The 14,527-nt window shown below is 39.5% G+C and overlaps 1 protein-coding gene across 1 annotated transcript; it reads left to right on the forward strand.

Annotated features, from left to right (window-relative positions):
- The first annotated feature begins 4,513 nt into the window (after positions 1–4,513).
- On the forward strand, positions 4,514–9,841 carry fnta (farnesyltransferase, CAAX box, subunit alpha). The gene is made up of 9 exons (XM_083915648.1): positions 4,514–4,661; positions 5,084–5,169; positions 5,381–5,495; positions 5,855–5,959; positions 6,919–7,045; positions 7,290–7,438; positions 8,145–8,207; positions 8,463–8,655; positions 8,824–9,841. The coding sequence occupies exons 1-9, from the start codon at positions 4,534–4,536 to the stop codon at positions 8,989–8,991; spliced, it is 1,134 nt and encodes a 377-aa protein (XP_083771774.1). The 5' UTR covers positions 4,514–4,533; the 3' UTR covers positions 8,992–9,841.
- The last annotated feature ends 4,686 nt before the right edge of the window (positions 9,842–14,527 follow it).

The following is a 14,527-nucleotide window of genomic DNA, read 5'->3' on the forward strand; positions in this document are numbered from 1 at the left end:
TTTTCAGGAGAGATGGTAACAGATGTACTCAAACAATAAAACAAAAGACTACATTCATGCACTGAGTGTAAGAAATTCTGTGCACTATGAGTAAATGTGAAGGTGCAGGTTGAAAGTCAGAATGGTCATATCCATAGACTGTAGATATATATGGCGGGCATATCCTGCTGAAACACGTCAAATACATTTGAACGTGATAATTCAATGCAGTATGAACGGACGTTGACATGCAGATCTAGGCCAGCCAGAAAGCTGTTAGTACAAATCAGTTTATTGTTTTCCACACAAAAAAAAATCTATTTCATCTGGTATTTGATGGTTTATTTGCAAGCTATTTACACTGGAGGTCAAAATTAGAGAACAAGTTATAATACTTGATTTATTCTGAAATACTGTTGTTCTTTATTGTTCAAAATTTGATAGAATATCAGATGTGGCTATACCACTGCTGTACTGCCAGGTTTTTTATTTTAAATAATCAAGGCACTTCCACAAAAACCTTTATTTTGTGGGTAAAAAAGTGAGCAAAATTAGAGAACACTTTCAGATCCCTCCCAGTTATTGGTGTTAATCTGGCACCTGGTGACAATTCACTTAATTGTTGGACACACCCTATTTATCTGGCAGCTTTCTAGGTTACTTTGCAAGATGGTAAACTGTTCTAAGGTGCCTTGGTTATTTAACAAAAGCAGTGGACAGCAGTGGTATAGCCACAGCAGATATTCTATCAGATATGTATTAAAAACGTGTTCTCTAATTTTGATCTCCATTGTATCTTGTGAGTAGCTGCGCTCTCCATGTTTCAGGCGTATTCAGTGTAAAAAAAACAGTGTAAAACAGTGTTCACATAGTACGTATATAGCACAGTGGTAATTCATTTTTTGGTCAAATAACCTACATTATGAACTATCTGATGGAAGCTGTCAAAGTTGTGTAGAAGATTGATGATTATACAGTGATGAAGTGCAAAAACAAGGACTGGTTATGCTATGTCTGGTAACTGAAGCCAGGTCTGCTGTGGGGTGTCAGTTAAGAAGAAACCAAATGCGTCTTTATTTTTTTCAATAGTCCTTATTTATTGCCACACATCAACACATCCGCTTCCCTCCATGGAGGTATGGGTGGTCCTGAGATGATATAAAAAGATAAAAAAGATGCAAATAAAGCATCAAATACCAGATGAAAGAGGGAGGGAATGATACCGACGTGTTGGAAAAGTGCAGCATTGTTTACCATAACAAGCCTGGTAAGGATCCCGCTAATCCTGGTAACTAATGGCCCAGTGCATTGACATCTCAATCATGCAAGATGGAGAAGATAGTAGTTTGCATCGCATGTGGAACAGAGGATTACTGACTGATACACAAAGTGGGTTTTTGAAAAGGACGTTCCACAACAGATGCTCATGTTAGAATACTGTAAGTAACGAGGTGAAAAGGAGCTGATGTATATTTTGACATCGAAAAAGCATTTGATACTATGTGGAGGGAAGAACTGCTTATTAAACCAAGTAGAATGGGTTTTGAAAGTAGGACATACAGTATAATCAGATAATGGACTTTTTTTTTTAGATCAGAGGTATCTAAGGATATAAATGCAGACATTGGTATTCCCCAGGGGAGTGCAGTCAGCCCTTTACTGTTCAACATTATGATAAACGACAACTCATCAAACTTAGATGGATGCATCAAATTAGCGCTTAATGCGGACGATGGTGCCATATGGGTGAGAGGAAGGAATGTGACGTGTGTTAGAGAATATAAGGAAGGCAGTAGGCAAAGTGGTGGTATGACTGGGGGTTTATGATATCATCAAGCAAATCCTGCTACATGATGTTCACAAATTTATTTAACATTATATGAGCAGCTGGTGAAGAAAGTCAATGAATTTCAGTACTTGGGTCGGGATAGAAAGTATTCATGGAAATCACACATAAAGCACTTGGAAACAAAATGCAAAAAAGTCATAAATCTCCTAAGAGCTGTGGCCAGATGGGACTGCATAGGTCAACAATAGACTATGACTGTTAATTTATGGAGTAGCAGCAAAAACGTCCCTGGAAAAAGTGAATAGAATATTTTATAGAGAATTACGTGTATGCATTGGAGCTATTAAGTCTACCCCCACTACTCATGGAAGCAGGAGGGACACTCACACTGACATATTGGATCAGATTAAAAGGACGTAGGAAAGAAAACCCTGCAAAGGAGATAAAACAGGATTGTTGGAAGTATTCCATATTTGGGACATGGGTTTGGATGGACATGGGAAAAGAGAGCGAGGGGATATGAAATGGAAGCGTTATATTTCACCACACCTAACGCAGTCAGGGACATTTTCCAAAAATTGAGGCAGATTTTAATATCCTGGGGGAAAAAAGGAGAATGGAGAGACGGGGAAGAAGGAGTTAAAACGAGCAGATATCTGAGAAACAGTTACTACAATTTTGAATTTCAGAGTTTAGACAGAGGGTTCCAAGACCAAAGAGGAATGTGTGGGAATTGGTATATCCCATAATTCAGAAAGAATATCCCAGAACAGCAGAAAGAGTGGCCGCTACCTTGCACTATGTGGGTTGAGGAGGTCAGACCTGATAGGGTGTTATTACGCACAGGCTCCTTAGCCGTCATAAAAGTCATATACAGTCAATGACATCTGTCAGAGAGGACTTCCATAAAGAGCTCTATCACAGTTTGCTAAGATTACACCTGGCAGGCATGGATGTACAGTTCTGTTGGGTGACAGCACATGGTGGGGTGAAAGGGGACGAGGATGCGGACTAACTAGTATTTGAGGCATAAAAGGATAAAACAGTTCCAAATCCATTTGGAAAGGAAAAGCAGTGGTTAGGAAGCGAGGAACTGGAATATGGCAGAAATGTTGGGAGGATGACAGGAAAGGAAGAGGATATAAAATACAAAAGTTTGTTAGTACAAAGAATTGTAAGGAAAGGACCAGATGGGAAGAAATGAGGGGTTAAAGAAAATTCTGAACATGTCATATTGCACTGCACCATGTATGAGATGGAAAGACAAGTATTTCAAGATAGGGTTCAAGAGGCAGGGCGGGAATGGAGTCTGATGGGGATACAGAAGGAGAAGGAGGGGGGATAAGACTCACGAGAAAGGTACTATTACCATTTTAAAAGTGACTCAGAGTTGGTGAGTAGACTATAACAACACTACGTGATGTCACACAATACTGTACAGTAGGTGGCGGTATGCCCCTAAAAATCCAGTAATTCAGAGAAGTAGAAGACATCATCTCAAGAAGGAGATTTGGACATAGTGAATTAAATAGTACACTTAAAATAATTGGCAAACATGAAACTGGTATGTGAGAGCCCCGTAATAATGAAGAAACATTAGAGCATGTAATTACTGACTGTCCAAAGTATCAGGCAGATTTTACAAGATACACTAGCCAGGGCACCTTTATTTGTATAGCACTTTTCATACACAAGGCAGATGCAAAGTGCTTCACAGCACATATCATGAATTAAAATGAATGACAGAAAGACAAAGAGAATAAAAACACAGACAATAATAAAAACAGTGCGGATGTTAAAAGTGCAAAGATTTAGCAGAAAGCTGAGGTGAACATAAAAGTTTTCAGTCTAGTTTTAAAAGTGGTCAGAGTCGGTGAAAGTCTCACATTTTCAGGATTTCCAGCTGTTTGTTGCATAATGACTGAAAGATGCTTTCCCTTGATTTGAGTTTACTCTGCGAACCACTAACAGATTGGTCTCAGAGGATCTTAGTGATCTAGAAGGCTTATGTAGTAGGAGCATATCAGTGATATACCTCGGCCCTAGACCATGAAGTGATTTATATGTGAGCAGGAGGATTTTGAAATCAATTCTCTGACGTTCAGGAAGCCAGTGTAATGATTTAAGAATTGGTGTAATGTGCTCACATTTTCTGGTCTTTGTTAGAACTCTAGCAGCAGCGTTCTGAACAAGCTGTAGCTGCCTGACAGTTTTTTTGGGAAGACCTGCAAGGAGACCGTTACAGTAGTCTAGCCTACTGGTGATGAAGGCATGGACAAGTTTTTCCAAGTCTTGAGCTGACATGAGCCCTCTAAGTCTTGTTACATTTTTAAGGTGATAGTAGGCCGATTTTGTTACTGATTTGATGTGACTGTCGAAATGTAAACCCAGAATCCATAATACACTAGAAGGAGAACACATCAAAGTCAATATTAAAGAAATACTGTAAATTAACTCAGGACATGTAGGGTATAGGGCAATATTTACCCTTTTGGAAAAGACGGTAAGTATCAGAAGAATATAGAGTCTTTTTTTTATAATCATAACTATTTTTTAATCTTGAATGTTATTTTTATTTTTTATTTATTCACCCAGTAGATTAGGCCATTCTGACCCTCACTCCATGTCAGAAGGTGGCGGTAATGCGCACTAAATAAATTGTTTGCCAACCGCTATAAAAAGTAAGAAGAAGAAGAATAAACCGGATGTGACGTTTTTGTTTCTTCCTCACGGGCTACAGACGGGATTAAGCTACAAAGTTAGCGATGTCAGGTGTCGAGGACATGTCAAGCGAATCTTTAGGCGTGAAAGAAGACGAAGAGTTTGATGTAGAGGCCGAGGACCACCTCGGAAGTGAATATTTTCTTGACCCAACTCGATATATGTTTTACAGGTAGTTCATGTTTGGTTATCATTTAGCTTTTAGCTCGATAGCTGCTCTAACCATCACGTTAACCACTCATTCCATTAGCTTCACGTTAGTTTGTGAAACATTCATGTGTGATTACTTCTAACGTTAGTTCAATGTCAGTTTCGGTAATGTGTTTCGGTAATGTTTACCATAATAACGTCCCTACAGTGGCGTTGAATCCAACAGCGAGTAGAGGAATAGTGTTGTTGTGCTAAGTTCATCCCACCCCTGCCAATGACCGTTAGGGACATTTAAGAGGCAGAGGCACAGTTCAACTTTGCCGACCCAAAAACGTTTATCTAAGTTATTTCACTATGACATATTTATTGTATTTGTTGTAACAAAGTAGTGCCAACGTTACCTTCAGCAGCCAGGAAAGCCACCCTCGTGTTTTTGTGTTTCAGAGACCGAAAGGAGTGGGCGGACCTGGAGCCCGTTCCTCAGGATGATGGACCAAATCCTGTAGTGAAGATCGCCTACTCTGAAAAGTGTAAGAGTGTTATTAAGAGACGGGAGTCACATGGAGGCGGAAGAGTGACCAGCCAACACCTGCTGACGCCTGAACCCTAGCTGTTAACATGATACATTTGTAAAAGGGGTTATAACTAGTTATGTTTAAGACATTAGAGCAAACAAATATTTGTTTAGGTCACAACTTTGTTGATGTTTATTAACTAGCGTATATATGTTTCTTCCAACAGTCTCAGATGTGTATGACTATTTCCGTGCACTCCTGAAGAATGATGAAAGAAGTGATCGAGCCTTCTCCTTGACAGCAGAAGCCATTGAGCTAAATGCTGCCAATTACACAGTTTGGTGAGCGTGCTGCTGCAGTTTCACATAATTAGAAACGTTTCTTTTTAAAACTGTGTTTGATATAATCATTAGCAGTACCTTGGAGTAAGTGTTGAAAAGAGAACTCCTACAGATGTTGGGGCTCTTGATCATAAAAGCGGCACCTTCCTCAGTCAAACAGTATCATATTTTATCTTTGGATCTCAAGGTTTTTTTGTATAGAGCTGTGCCCTAATTAGCAATGAGATCCCACTCAAATGAGCTGTCAAGTAGTCAATGCATTTATATTGCATATCATTTTTATTGTAACCTTCTGAATCAAAATGTAGTAGGACCAGTGCATTTGTTTATTGACGGTTGTTGGGTTTGGGTATATGCAGGCACTACAGGCGAGTACTGCTGCAAGCCCTGTCAAAGGACCTGAGGGAGGAGATGAGGTACATCACTGCCATCATCGAGGAGCAACCCAAAAACTATCAAGTCTGGTGAGTGCTGGCAAATTAATTTGAGGACATGTTTATATAGCAGTTGTTAAATAATGTGACATTTCTTAAAGTCTTCATGAGGAGGTTGGGTGGTATTACAACTTCTTTTGAGGTTCCTCAATTAAAGCTTGAAAATCTCAAACAAAATTCACAATTTGGATAAAGTGATTAATCAGATTAATTTAATAAAATAATTTACTATACTACCATTAGAGCCAAATATAATTGAAATCTAAGGTTTTTGTTATTGTGGTTACACAAATGTACTTATTGTGCTATTAGATTGCTGCTAGACTGTCCCGTTAATACAGTTACCTGCCTCATTGTGCTGGAGAAATGTTTTTTGACAGCTGTGAAAATGTTGTTTTTGAAAGGCTAAATGCAGACAAATATTGATTGAAGCAGAATATTTCGAGAGATATAAACATTGGGACTTTTGATTATGATTACATCTACCTTTTTTTCAACAAATCATTAATTTTGGACCTTACAACACGGCAGAAATAATTCTACGCAGCCCCCACTGGAATGTATTTCTACAAAAGTATAATACTAATAACATAAGTGTAGCCCAATCTTTATCTGCAACTGTGCAGAAATGGCAGTTTTAAACAGAAAGAGCAGCTGCTGGTTGAGACCAAAGACGAATCTCCACACCGTGGACAATAAAGAATTAACTAACTAACTAACTAACAGGCAAACATTATGAATGATGGGTTCAAACTGTTTGGTAGAGCTTGGGCAAGACATTGAACTCCAAATTGCTTCTCGTGCAGCACATGGGTTTGTGAATGTGGTTTGAGTGATTAATTTAGATGATGGGCATGCAGCCTCTGCCGTCAGTGTGTGAGTGTCTGTGTGAACAGGTGAATGTTAGTGTAAAAAGTGCCTTGAGTGGTCATAAGACTAGAAAGGCGCTACATATTCAAGTCCATTTACCATTTTAACTGCTTTTCCAGGCATCACAGACGTATGGTCGTAGAGTGGTTGAATGACCCCTCGGAGGAATTGGAGTTTATTGCGGACATTCTCAGCCAAGACGCAAAGAACTACCACGCCTGGCAGCACAGACAGTGGGTCATCCAGGTAAGTGTTGGTGCTCCTAGCAGAGTTTGGCTTAAATAATGAGGGCCAAGATCCAGTTTTCTGCCTACAGTCAGCGATTCTGCCAGAATGAATCCATGACTTATTCATTTGGTTGTTTGTTGATGTGTTGTTTGAGTTCCTCTGTGGTCAGTATTTGTCCCATGCATTGCAGGGCCACCACTAAAAGCACTCGAGGATTACATAAACAAGGGCATTGCCAACATTTGTCTTATTCAATCTGCAGGAGTACAAACTGTGGGACGATGAGCTGGAGTTTGTGGAGAATCTTCTGGAAGAAGATGTGAGGAATAACTCTGCATGGAACCAGAGGCATTTTGTGATTTCTCATACTACAGGCTTCTCTGATCCAGCCATAGTGGAGAGAGAGATTCAGTGAGTACTGTTACTAAATATCTGGAAGAATTTGGACTTTAAGTGTAAGTCCGGTGAAAATGGAACCCACTGTCTTTTTTGGCATGAAAATACTTCAAATAAGCTATCGAGACGGGTTTTTTTGTTGATCAACTATGTATAGAGAATGCCAGGAGAGACTCTAACAGTGGTCAAGCTGTTAGTTTTTAAAGACTTACTCACTGGCCCCTGTACCAGCTCCTCTCGTAGCAAAGTCCATTCAAGTCGATTAACAAATGCAATCCAAAAGGAAGGAGCCCATTGGTGCTTTGTTTATTGTGTAGGGACTCTTCTCATGCTACTGCAGAGGTTTGGTGTTATTTTGAGCAGTATATAAGTGGGTAAAAAACCGTTTTAATGCGTTCACCGTACTGCCCCGAGCTAATTGTTGTTAGCCACATCCGACTGTTAGTGGCTCTCCAGGAGATCTCCATTAATAGTTCATACACGAAAAAAAAACTGTCTCAATGGCTTATTTGATGACCCTGGAATGATTTTACACTGGAATTACGCTTCAAGACGTATGTTTTGTTAATCATTTCCTGAATTCACTTGCCAAAACATTGATGTCCTATGAACAAGCTGTATAACAGGTTTCTTTTTAAACCAGACATTGTTCCTGCTTCAATGCAAGTGCATTATATTTTCTGTTGTATGCATTTGATGGACTTTCCTTTCTTTGTGTAAGGTATTGTCTGAACCAGGTCAAGAAGGCTCCCCACAATGAAAGTGCATGGAACTATTTAAAAGGGTAAGATGTCCCATATCGGATCATTCATTTCTAAAGTATATCTAAATCCCAGTAAATGTGCAAGGGGAGTTTGTAGTTTCTTGTATTTGTTCATCAAGCTCAGTCTGACCAGAGAAATCACTGCTATTTCAGTGTGCCTTCCCCATGCAGACATTCACAATATAAGCCATGCTAGGGAGAAAAAACAAGTGGAGCCTCTGTTATTAAAAATGGAAAAGCTCACTGACAGTATCCCCCCCTTTTTTTCCCCCCAAGGATGCTGCAAGACCAAGGTCTGTCGTCCCCGCCAGGTCTGCTGGAGAGGGTCCTTGAGCTGAAGGAGACACACTGTTCACCTTATCTTCTTGCTTTTCTGTTTGATTGCTACGAAGACGCCTTTGAGAACAGCAATCAAAAAGAAAACATGTCGGAAGAGGAACGAAAAGAAACTTTAAGAAAGGCTCTAGAAGTAAGTAAAATACAAACTTGGAAATAGATTTTAGAAATAGTTAGACATTTGCTGTGTTAATGACCAACATGTCTGAACCATTGGGATTATTTAGTTTTAGAATTAAACTGAAAATAATGTTTTCTGTTGTTTTCTGACCCTTTTTGTGTTTGTTCTCCCCCCTTGAAGATTTGTCAACTTCTGGCACAGGAGAAGGACACCATCCGTAAAGAGTACTGGCTGTTTTTGGGACGTTCTTTAAAGAACAAATTCGGAAGCAGTGGCCCCTGTGATGAGTCTCCGGCAGATGATCCGGAACCATCAGGTCCAGCATCTGGGCAGCAGGAGATGAGCTAGACCACCAGGAGGCTCACGCCATTTCCACTCCGATACTGCTTCATCAATACTGTCAGCAGAACCAACCCATACAGTTTAATTTTTCTGTTAAATGCTATAATGTATATGGCTGAACAAGCTTCTTAAAATAACCACTAACAACAATCAAGCAGATACTCCCTCTTACTAAAATGCATTTACATACGATAGCGTGAATTTCATGTAATTATGTGTTACCCATTTTCACCCCGAAGAACTAAATAACAACCCAAGTTGGTTGTGTCACACATCAGGGGCCACATGCAAAAAAGTCTCTAGATTCACGGCAATGTAAGCACAAAGAAAAATACTCTGTCAGATTTATAAAGTAGTGTGTACGTCTGATTCTGTTCTGCAGGTCTCAGTTATTGTGGAGCTGGGTGCCGCGTTTAAGCCTCGTGTCCACCCCCACAGTTAGCCAAAAGTGGATGTAGAAACGCTAAACCTCCGTTTACATATCAAAAGTTGTGCTCTGCTCCACCACCCATCAGTGAGATGGACTGTGACTATTTGTAGTGTCCATTTCCAGTAACTGTACCGCTAATTCATTCCATGTTTTTTATACCAAAAACATAAAATATCAATCATTAAATGTCAGAAGGATGATCTATGATTCATTCATAGAGCTCGTGTTGAAACACACTTTACAAAGTGCTTCATAATGGATAAAATGACCTGGTCAGTAACAGGAAAATGATGCTCAAATGTTAAATGAAAACTGATAAAATTCATCACCCGTAAATAATGTAAAATTAAGTTTAAAATATGCACTTGATTGCAATTTTACAGCACTGTGTAGCCTGCAAAAATAAAAACAATCAGCAAAAAAGAACCTATAATCAATTTTTTCCTGTCTGTCGACTTCTCTTCAGTCTCCTCGTCGTCACATCGCCTGCAGCTATCAGCTCAGTCTGCACCCCTAGTCTGACGTATGCGTGAGGCTCCATCTCTTCGCATATTCTTTGTTCCTTTAAATACCAGTTTGTGTGGGGAAAAGACGTACACATTGTTGATGCATGTGGCCCCTGGAATTAGACATTTAGCCAGTTTATCATCACCTTTAAATTTCTTAAAGTGTCCGTTCTCACTTTTCGCAACTGTCGGTCTTTCTGCCTTCTGAACCTTTTAAATCTGTGTTTTGGCTAATTTAATATCTTTGAGAGAGAGTATGCATCTTATGTTAATGTCTGTTTAGGAGAAAAACATCTATCCTACCAGGAGCTTTCTGACAAGGTTATCATATTCTGGTGTTTTTTTTAATATAATTTATAATTTAGTTTTATGATAGTCCCTGAAGTTTTCCCCAAACCGTGGTGGGGGCAGAGAATACATGTAGTTGTGTTTTAATAAAAAAGCAGCAGAAAGTATCAAAGCATCAAAATAAAACAGTTTTTTAGTAATGCTCAGAGTGGTTTGTAAAAATCAGTGATGAGTGATGATAAAGCAGATGAGAGATGAAATGCAGTGGTTTGCTGCTGCATTCTGATCAATGAGTCACACAACGTCACAGCATTTTTCTAAATCTGTATCAGCTGCCCTAAATAAGCTGTTTTCTTGCTCTTGGGTAGAGGTGGTTCTGTGTGGTCCTCTGAGCCGTGCTGCCTGAACTCTAACAGCGAGCCTGTGCAAATACAGCACATGTATTGACACTAAGCCTCATGTCCTGGCCCCCTTGGAGCTAGAGAATGGATTTACTCCACTAGATGCAGCTGTTTCTACTTCTGCTGACACTACAACACAATTCATCCCTCCAGTTTCTCACAAAGAAGTTGGTTTGCCAGCAGTGTGTAATTACAGCTTCTCTAAATACTTCATATCGGAGTACTGTAGAACTGCTCGCTTTTCTCTGCTCTTCCTCCTTAATGTGGAGGACACTGATCACGTCATCAGCAGTTAAGACACGAGCGAGCACGAGGGCCACACGACACTGATGCTCCAGGGCACACAGGCAAATGATGGGGTTGGTTCAGTTGGTGACATTTTATGGTAACCATAAATTAAGTATCATGAATTCACGCATGGCTTAATGCATGAAAAAGCATGAACTAATCCATGTGGTACTTTGTGAACTATAGGAATGTACAGGAATAAACTATCTCATGCATGAGAATAATACGTTAAACAACTCCAAGTTTTTGGCCCTTCAAATAAAGTGGTAACCAGTCCGCTTATGAACAATTGATTTAACAATATAAACATGGTATAACTATTGGACAGTGGATGCAAGTCCCATGTTTCTTGTGTCTTTGCCAACAAAATACGATTGCTCTCTTATGTGAAAATCTTACTTTGTTGGCTTTGTAAGTACGAGTGCGTTATATCCACTTTGTCGTGAGCTTTAAGTTGATACTTTGTGATACATACTTTTAGTGTTGACAATTGAAATGATAAAAACGTATGATATATATTTGTTTTTGCAATTCCAAATGCATGTCTGCATACACAGAAGGGCCGAGGTGTGAGACGATGTATTCATAATCAGCAAATAGTTAACACACCACCATAAATCATATGTTACTAATGAGTGTTAAAGACGGCCTGGTCACCATTTTATTTGAAGGGCCACAAACATGGTGAAAAACGAATGCTTAGTTAATCATGATCACAAGGAGAGATTAATGAACGTTTGGTCTCTCCCTTTAACTGCAGACTTACATTACGAAGATGTGAACATTATTAAATACTCAGAAACCATGCTTGAGTTACCATAATTGTTGCTTTAATGTGCGTATCCATGACGTACTAATAATTCTTGTACATTCCTGATGGTTCATGAAGTACGAAATTAAATTATGCTTTTTTCATGCATTAAGCCATATTAATTAATGTACCCTCACCATATAGTGTTAGTGTTGTAGTTCTGTCCCTGTAAATGTGTGTGAAGCAGCTCCTTTTTTGAATAAAAGCTGAAATAAGATCAAACCACAAATCCAGGCTGCCCAGTGAATACGAACGTTGAGTACACCGTTTCAACTTATAAGACAAAACAGATCAGGTACCTGCTGTATCACTTCAAGCAATGTTTGGAGGACAGGATTCCCTCGTGGGTAAGCCCAAACCAAAAAACAAAAACGGGTCCCAGACAGTGTTTAATTAAAATACTAATTAAACCTAGCACAAGTCCAAACAAACCACCCAGGCTCCTTTGCAATCTGCAGGATTGTTATTAAATACAGGTGAAGAAGACAGGCGGTGTCTATATGTGATGTCCACTAAGATGCATGCAGACGCCGTGGGTTACCAGGAGACCAGTGTATCAGTGTAGAGTCCTGGAAAATATCCAGCTTGGTTCGGATACATCTGTTTCTTCTAAATGGTGGAAAAGGCAGGTTATCCTGTGTGGGACTCTGCAGTCTCTCCGTTTATCAGAGACTCAACCACAAGTTTTGTTTGCAACACTGAGGCACAAGAGCATTCAACTGAACAGTACTTGTTACATTTTTAAAGGGGAACATGTTTGCATAAATACTGTATTTTCATTATGTCATTCAATACAGAAAGCAGACAGCAGATATCTGCAAATTTGGCATTAGAGAATCCAATGCCCTTGTAACGGGTGGTGTATGGACCCAATTGCAGTACAAAGGACTCAGAAACAGTGGTAAAGTTCAACGGTTTACTCAGACTCAGGCAGACAGGCAAACAGTTCGGAAAATGTCAAACAGGAATCAGGAGAGGAGAAGCTAAACTCTTGGTCAGGGACAGAAGGCTGGGTCGATTTACCAGGATGCAGACGAAGCAGGGAATCAGGGACGGGCGAGGTCGGTACCGGGAAGACAGGCAGAAGAATGCTGGAAAGTCTAGCATGGCATAGAACAATCTGGCAAAGGAGTGAGTGTGGAGCTGGGGATTATATGCTGGGCTGATTGCATGTGATGAGAGGCAGCTGTGTGCACAGGTGAGTAGAGTGAACTGACGAGGGTGTGGCTGACAGGCTGAGTGGGGCAGAGGCAGGATCAATGGAAAACTACTGAGGGCTGGATGACTGACCTAACCATTTTCTCTGGCAATTTAAACATCTGCTTAAAAAAAATAACGTCCTATGTCACGCCAAAGGGTTTACTGTAACCAAGAACTTTGTGACGTAGAGGAAACTGGAGCAAAAGACTGCTTCACGAAAAAATTATGGTTTCACTTAAGAATTAATTTAAATGTAAAATACTTACAAAACAGTTTAGCCGCACAAATATATACACACAGCAAGCTAAGCTAAGGTGACTGTAACAATACTAGAAAGCATTTAAAATGGCCTCTATCTTTAACACAGTACAAAAAGCTCTAGTAGAAAAATACAATACAAAAGTGCCCCATACAATTAAATTAAAGGGTACACTTAATTGAACATTGAATATTGGAAAATAACACGTACTTAAACAAATCACAAACCATGTGTGCTTAAAGGAATAATCTGATACTATTATACATGGTTTTTATATTATGTTCATATTTGTATTTTGTTTTTTTATAAGAACATATTTTCATGCTTTAATGTTCAAAAACACATTATTTTTCTCCGTCTGTCTCTGTTTCAGCGCCTGTCTCTTTAAGACCCCCTCCTGAAAAAGCCCAGTTTGCTCTGATTGGTCAGTGTTTCTGGGTCTTCTGCTTCTGTGCTCTCTGCGTCCCTGCAGTCGGGGAATGACTGTACAGCATTGTAGCAGCACTTAATAGCTGTATAGTAAGGGTGGGGGTGGGGGGGGGGTCAATTCTTAGATGCATCGCGATGCAGATGTGGAAGATTCTGATTTGATTCACAAATGTAAATCGGATGATATTTCATAATAAAGACAACCAATATTTCCATGTGTTGCTGCTGAGAGCACGATGAATGTCCCAGCAAACCGTTTCCTTCTCAAAGTTTCAAAAGACGCCGACAAATCAATGACATAGATAGGTTACTTACTTATATTAAAAAGTAATAAATAAATACTTAAAAGTAATAAGTAGTCAGAAATTCTGTATAGAAAAAAGATGCATGGATACTAATTTTATACTTGCATCGCAGCCCTCTGAATCATAATCGCATCGAATCGTGAGGTGCCTAGAGATTCCCAGCCCTAATATATACAGTATATATATATAGTATAGTTGTGACATCACAACCGTACAGAAGTCTCAATGACTCGTTTAAAGACAGTTTCTGAATGCAGGATGTGGATTGAGCATTTTGACACTTTCACAGTATTTATATAGCACCTCAAACTGATTTATGATTTTTTTTTAAATATATTGAGCTTTGAAGCAGGAAAAAATTTTGGTTGGGTCAAAAGCCCTCTCAAATTACACCTAAGCAATACAATTAAATGTGTTTCTGGTAGGTGGTAAGTTGTACTGAATGGAGAGCGCCAGTTATGTAACTACTACTGTATTTGAGGCTCCTCTGTCAGTCAGCGTCTTAAACCCGTCCCACATGAGATAAACGGTTGTGATTGGCTTCCCCAGGACCTGGATGGCTGGAAATCTGCCTGAATCTAAGAGGGCCCAGAGGTATCTGCCAGAGCAAATGAATCACAAGCTC

The sequence above is a fragment of the Echiichthys vipera genome (genome assembly GCF_963691815.1).
Source record: "Echiichthys vipera genome assembly, chromosome: 6".
NCBI lineage: Eukaryota > Metazoa > Chordata > Actinopteri > Perciformes > Trachinidae > Echiichthys > Echiichthys vipera.

Excerpts from the sequence above, each read along its gene's own strand:
- fnta (XM_083915648.1), top strand. The coding sequence starts at position 4,534 with ATGTCAGGTGTCGAGGACATGTCAAGCGAATCTTTAGGCGTGAAAGAA. Across the intron at positions 4,662-5,083 it reads ACTCGATATATGTTTTACAG|AGACCGAAAGGAGTGGGCGG; the intron begins GTAGTTCATGTT and ends TTTGTGTTTCAG. Across the intron at positions 5,496-5,854 it reads GCTGCCAATTACACAGTTTG|GCACTACAGGCGAGTACTGC; the intron begins GTGAGCGTGCTG and ends GGGTATATGCAG.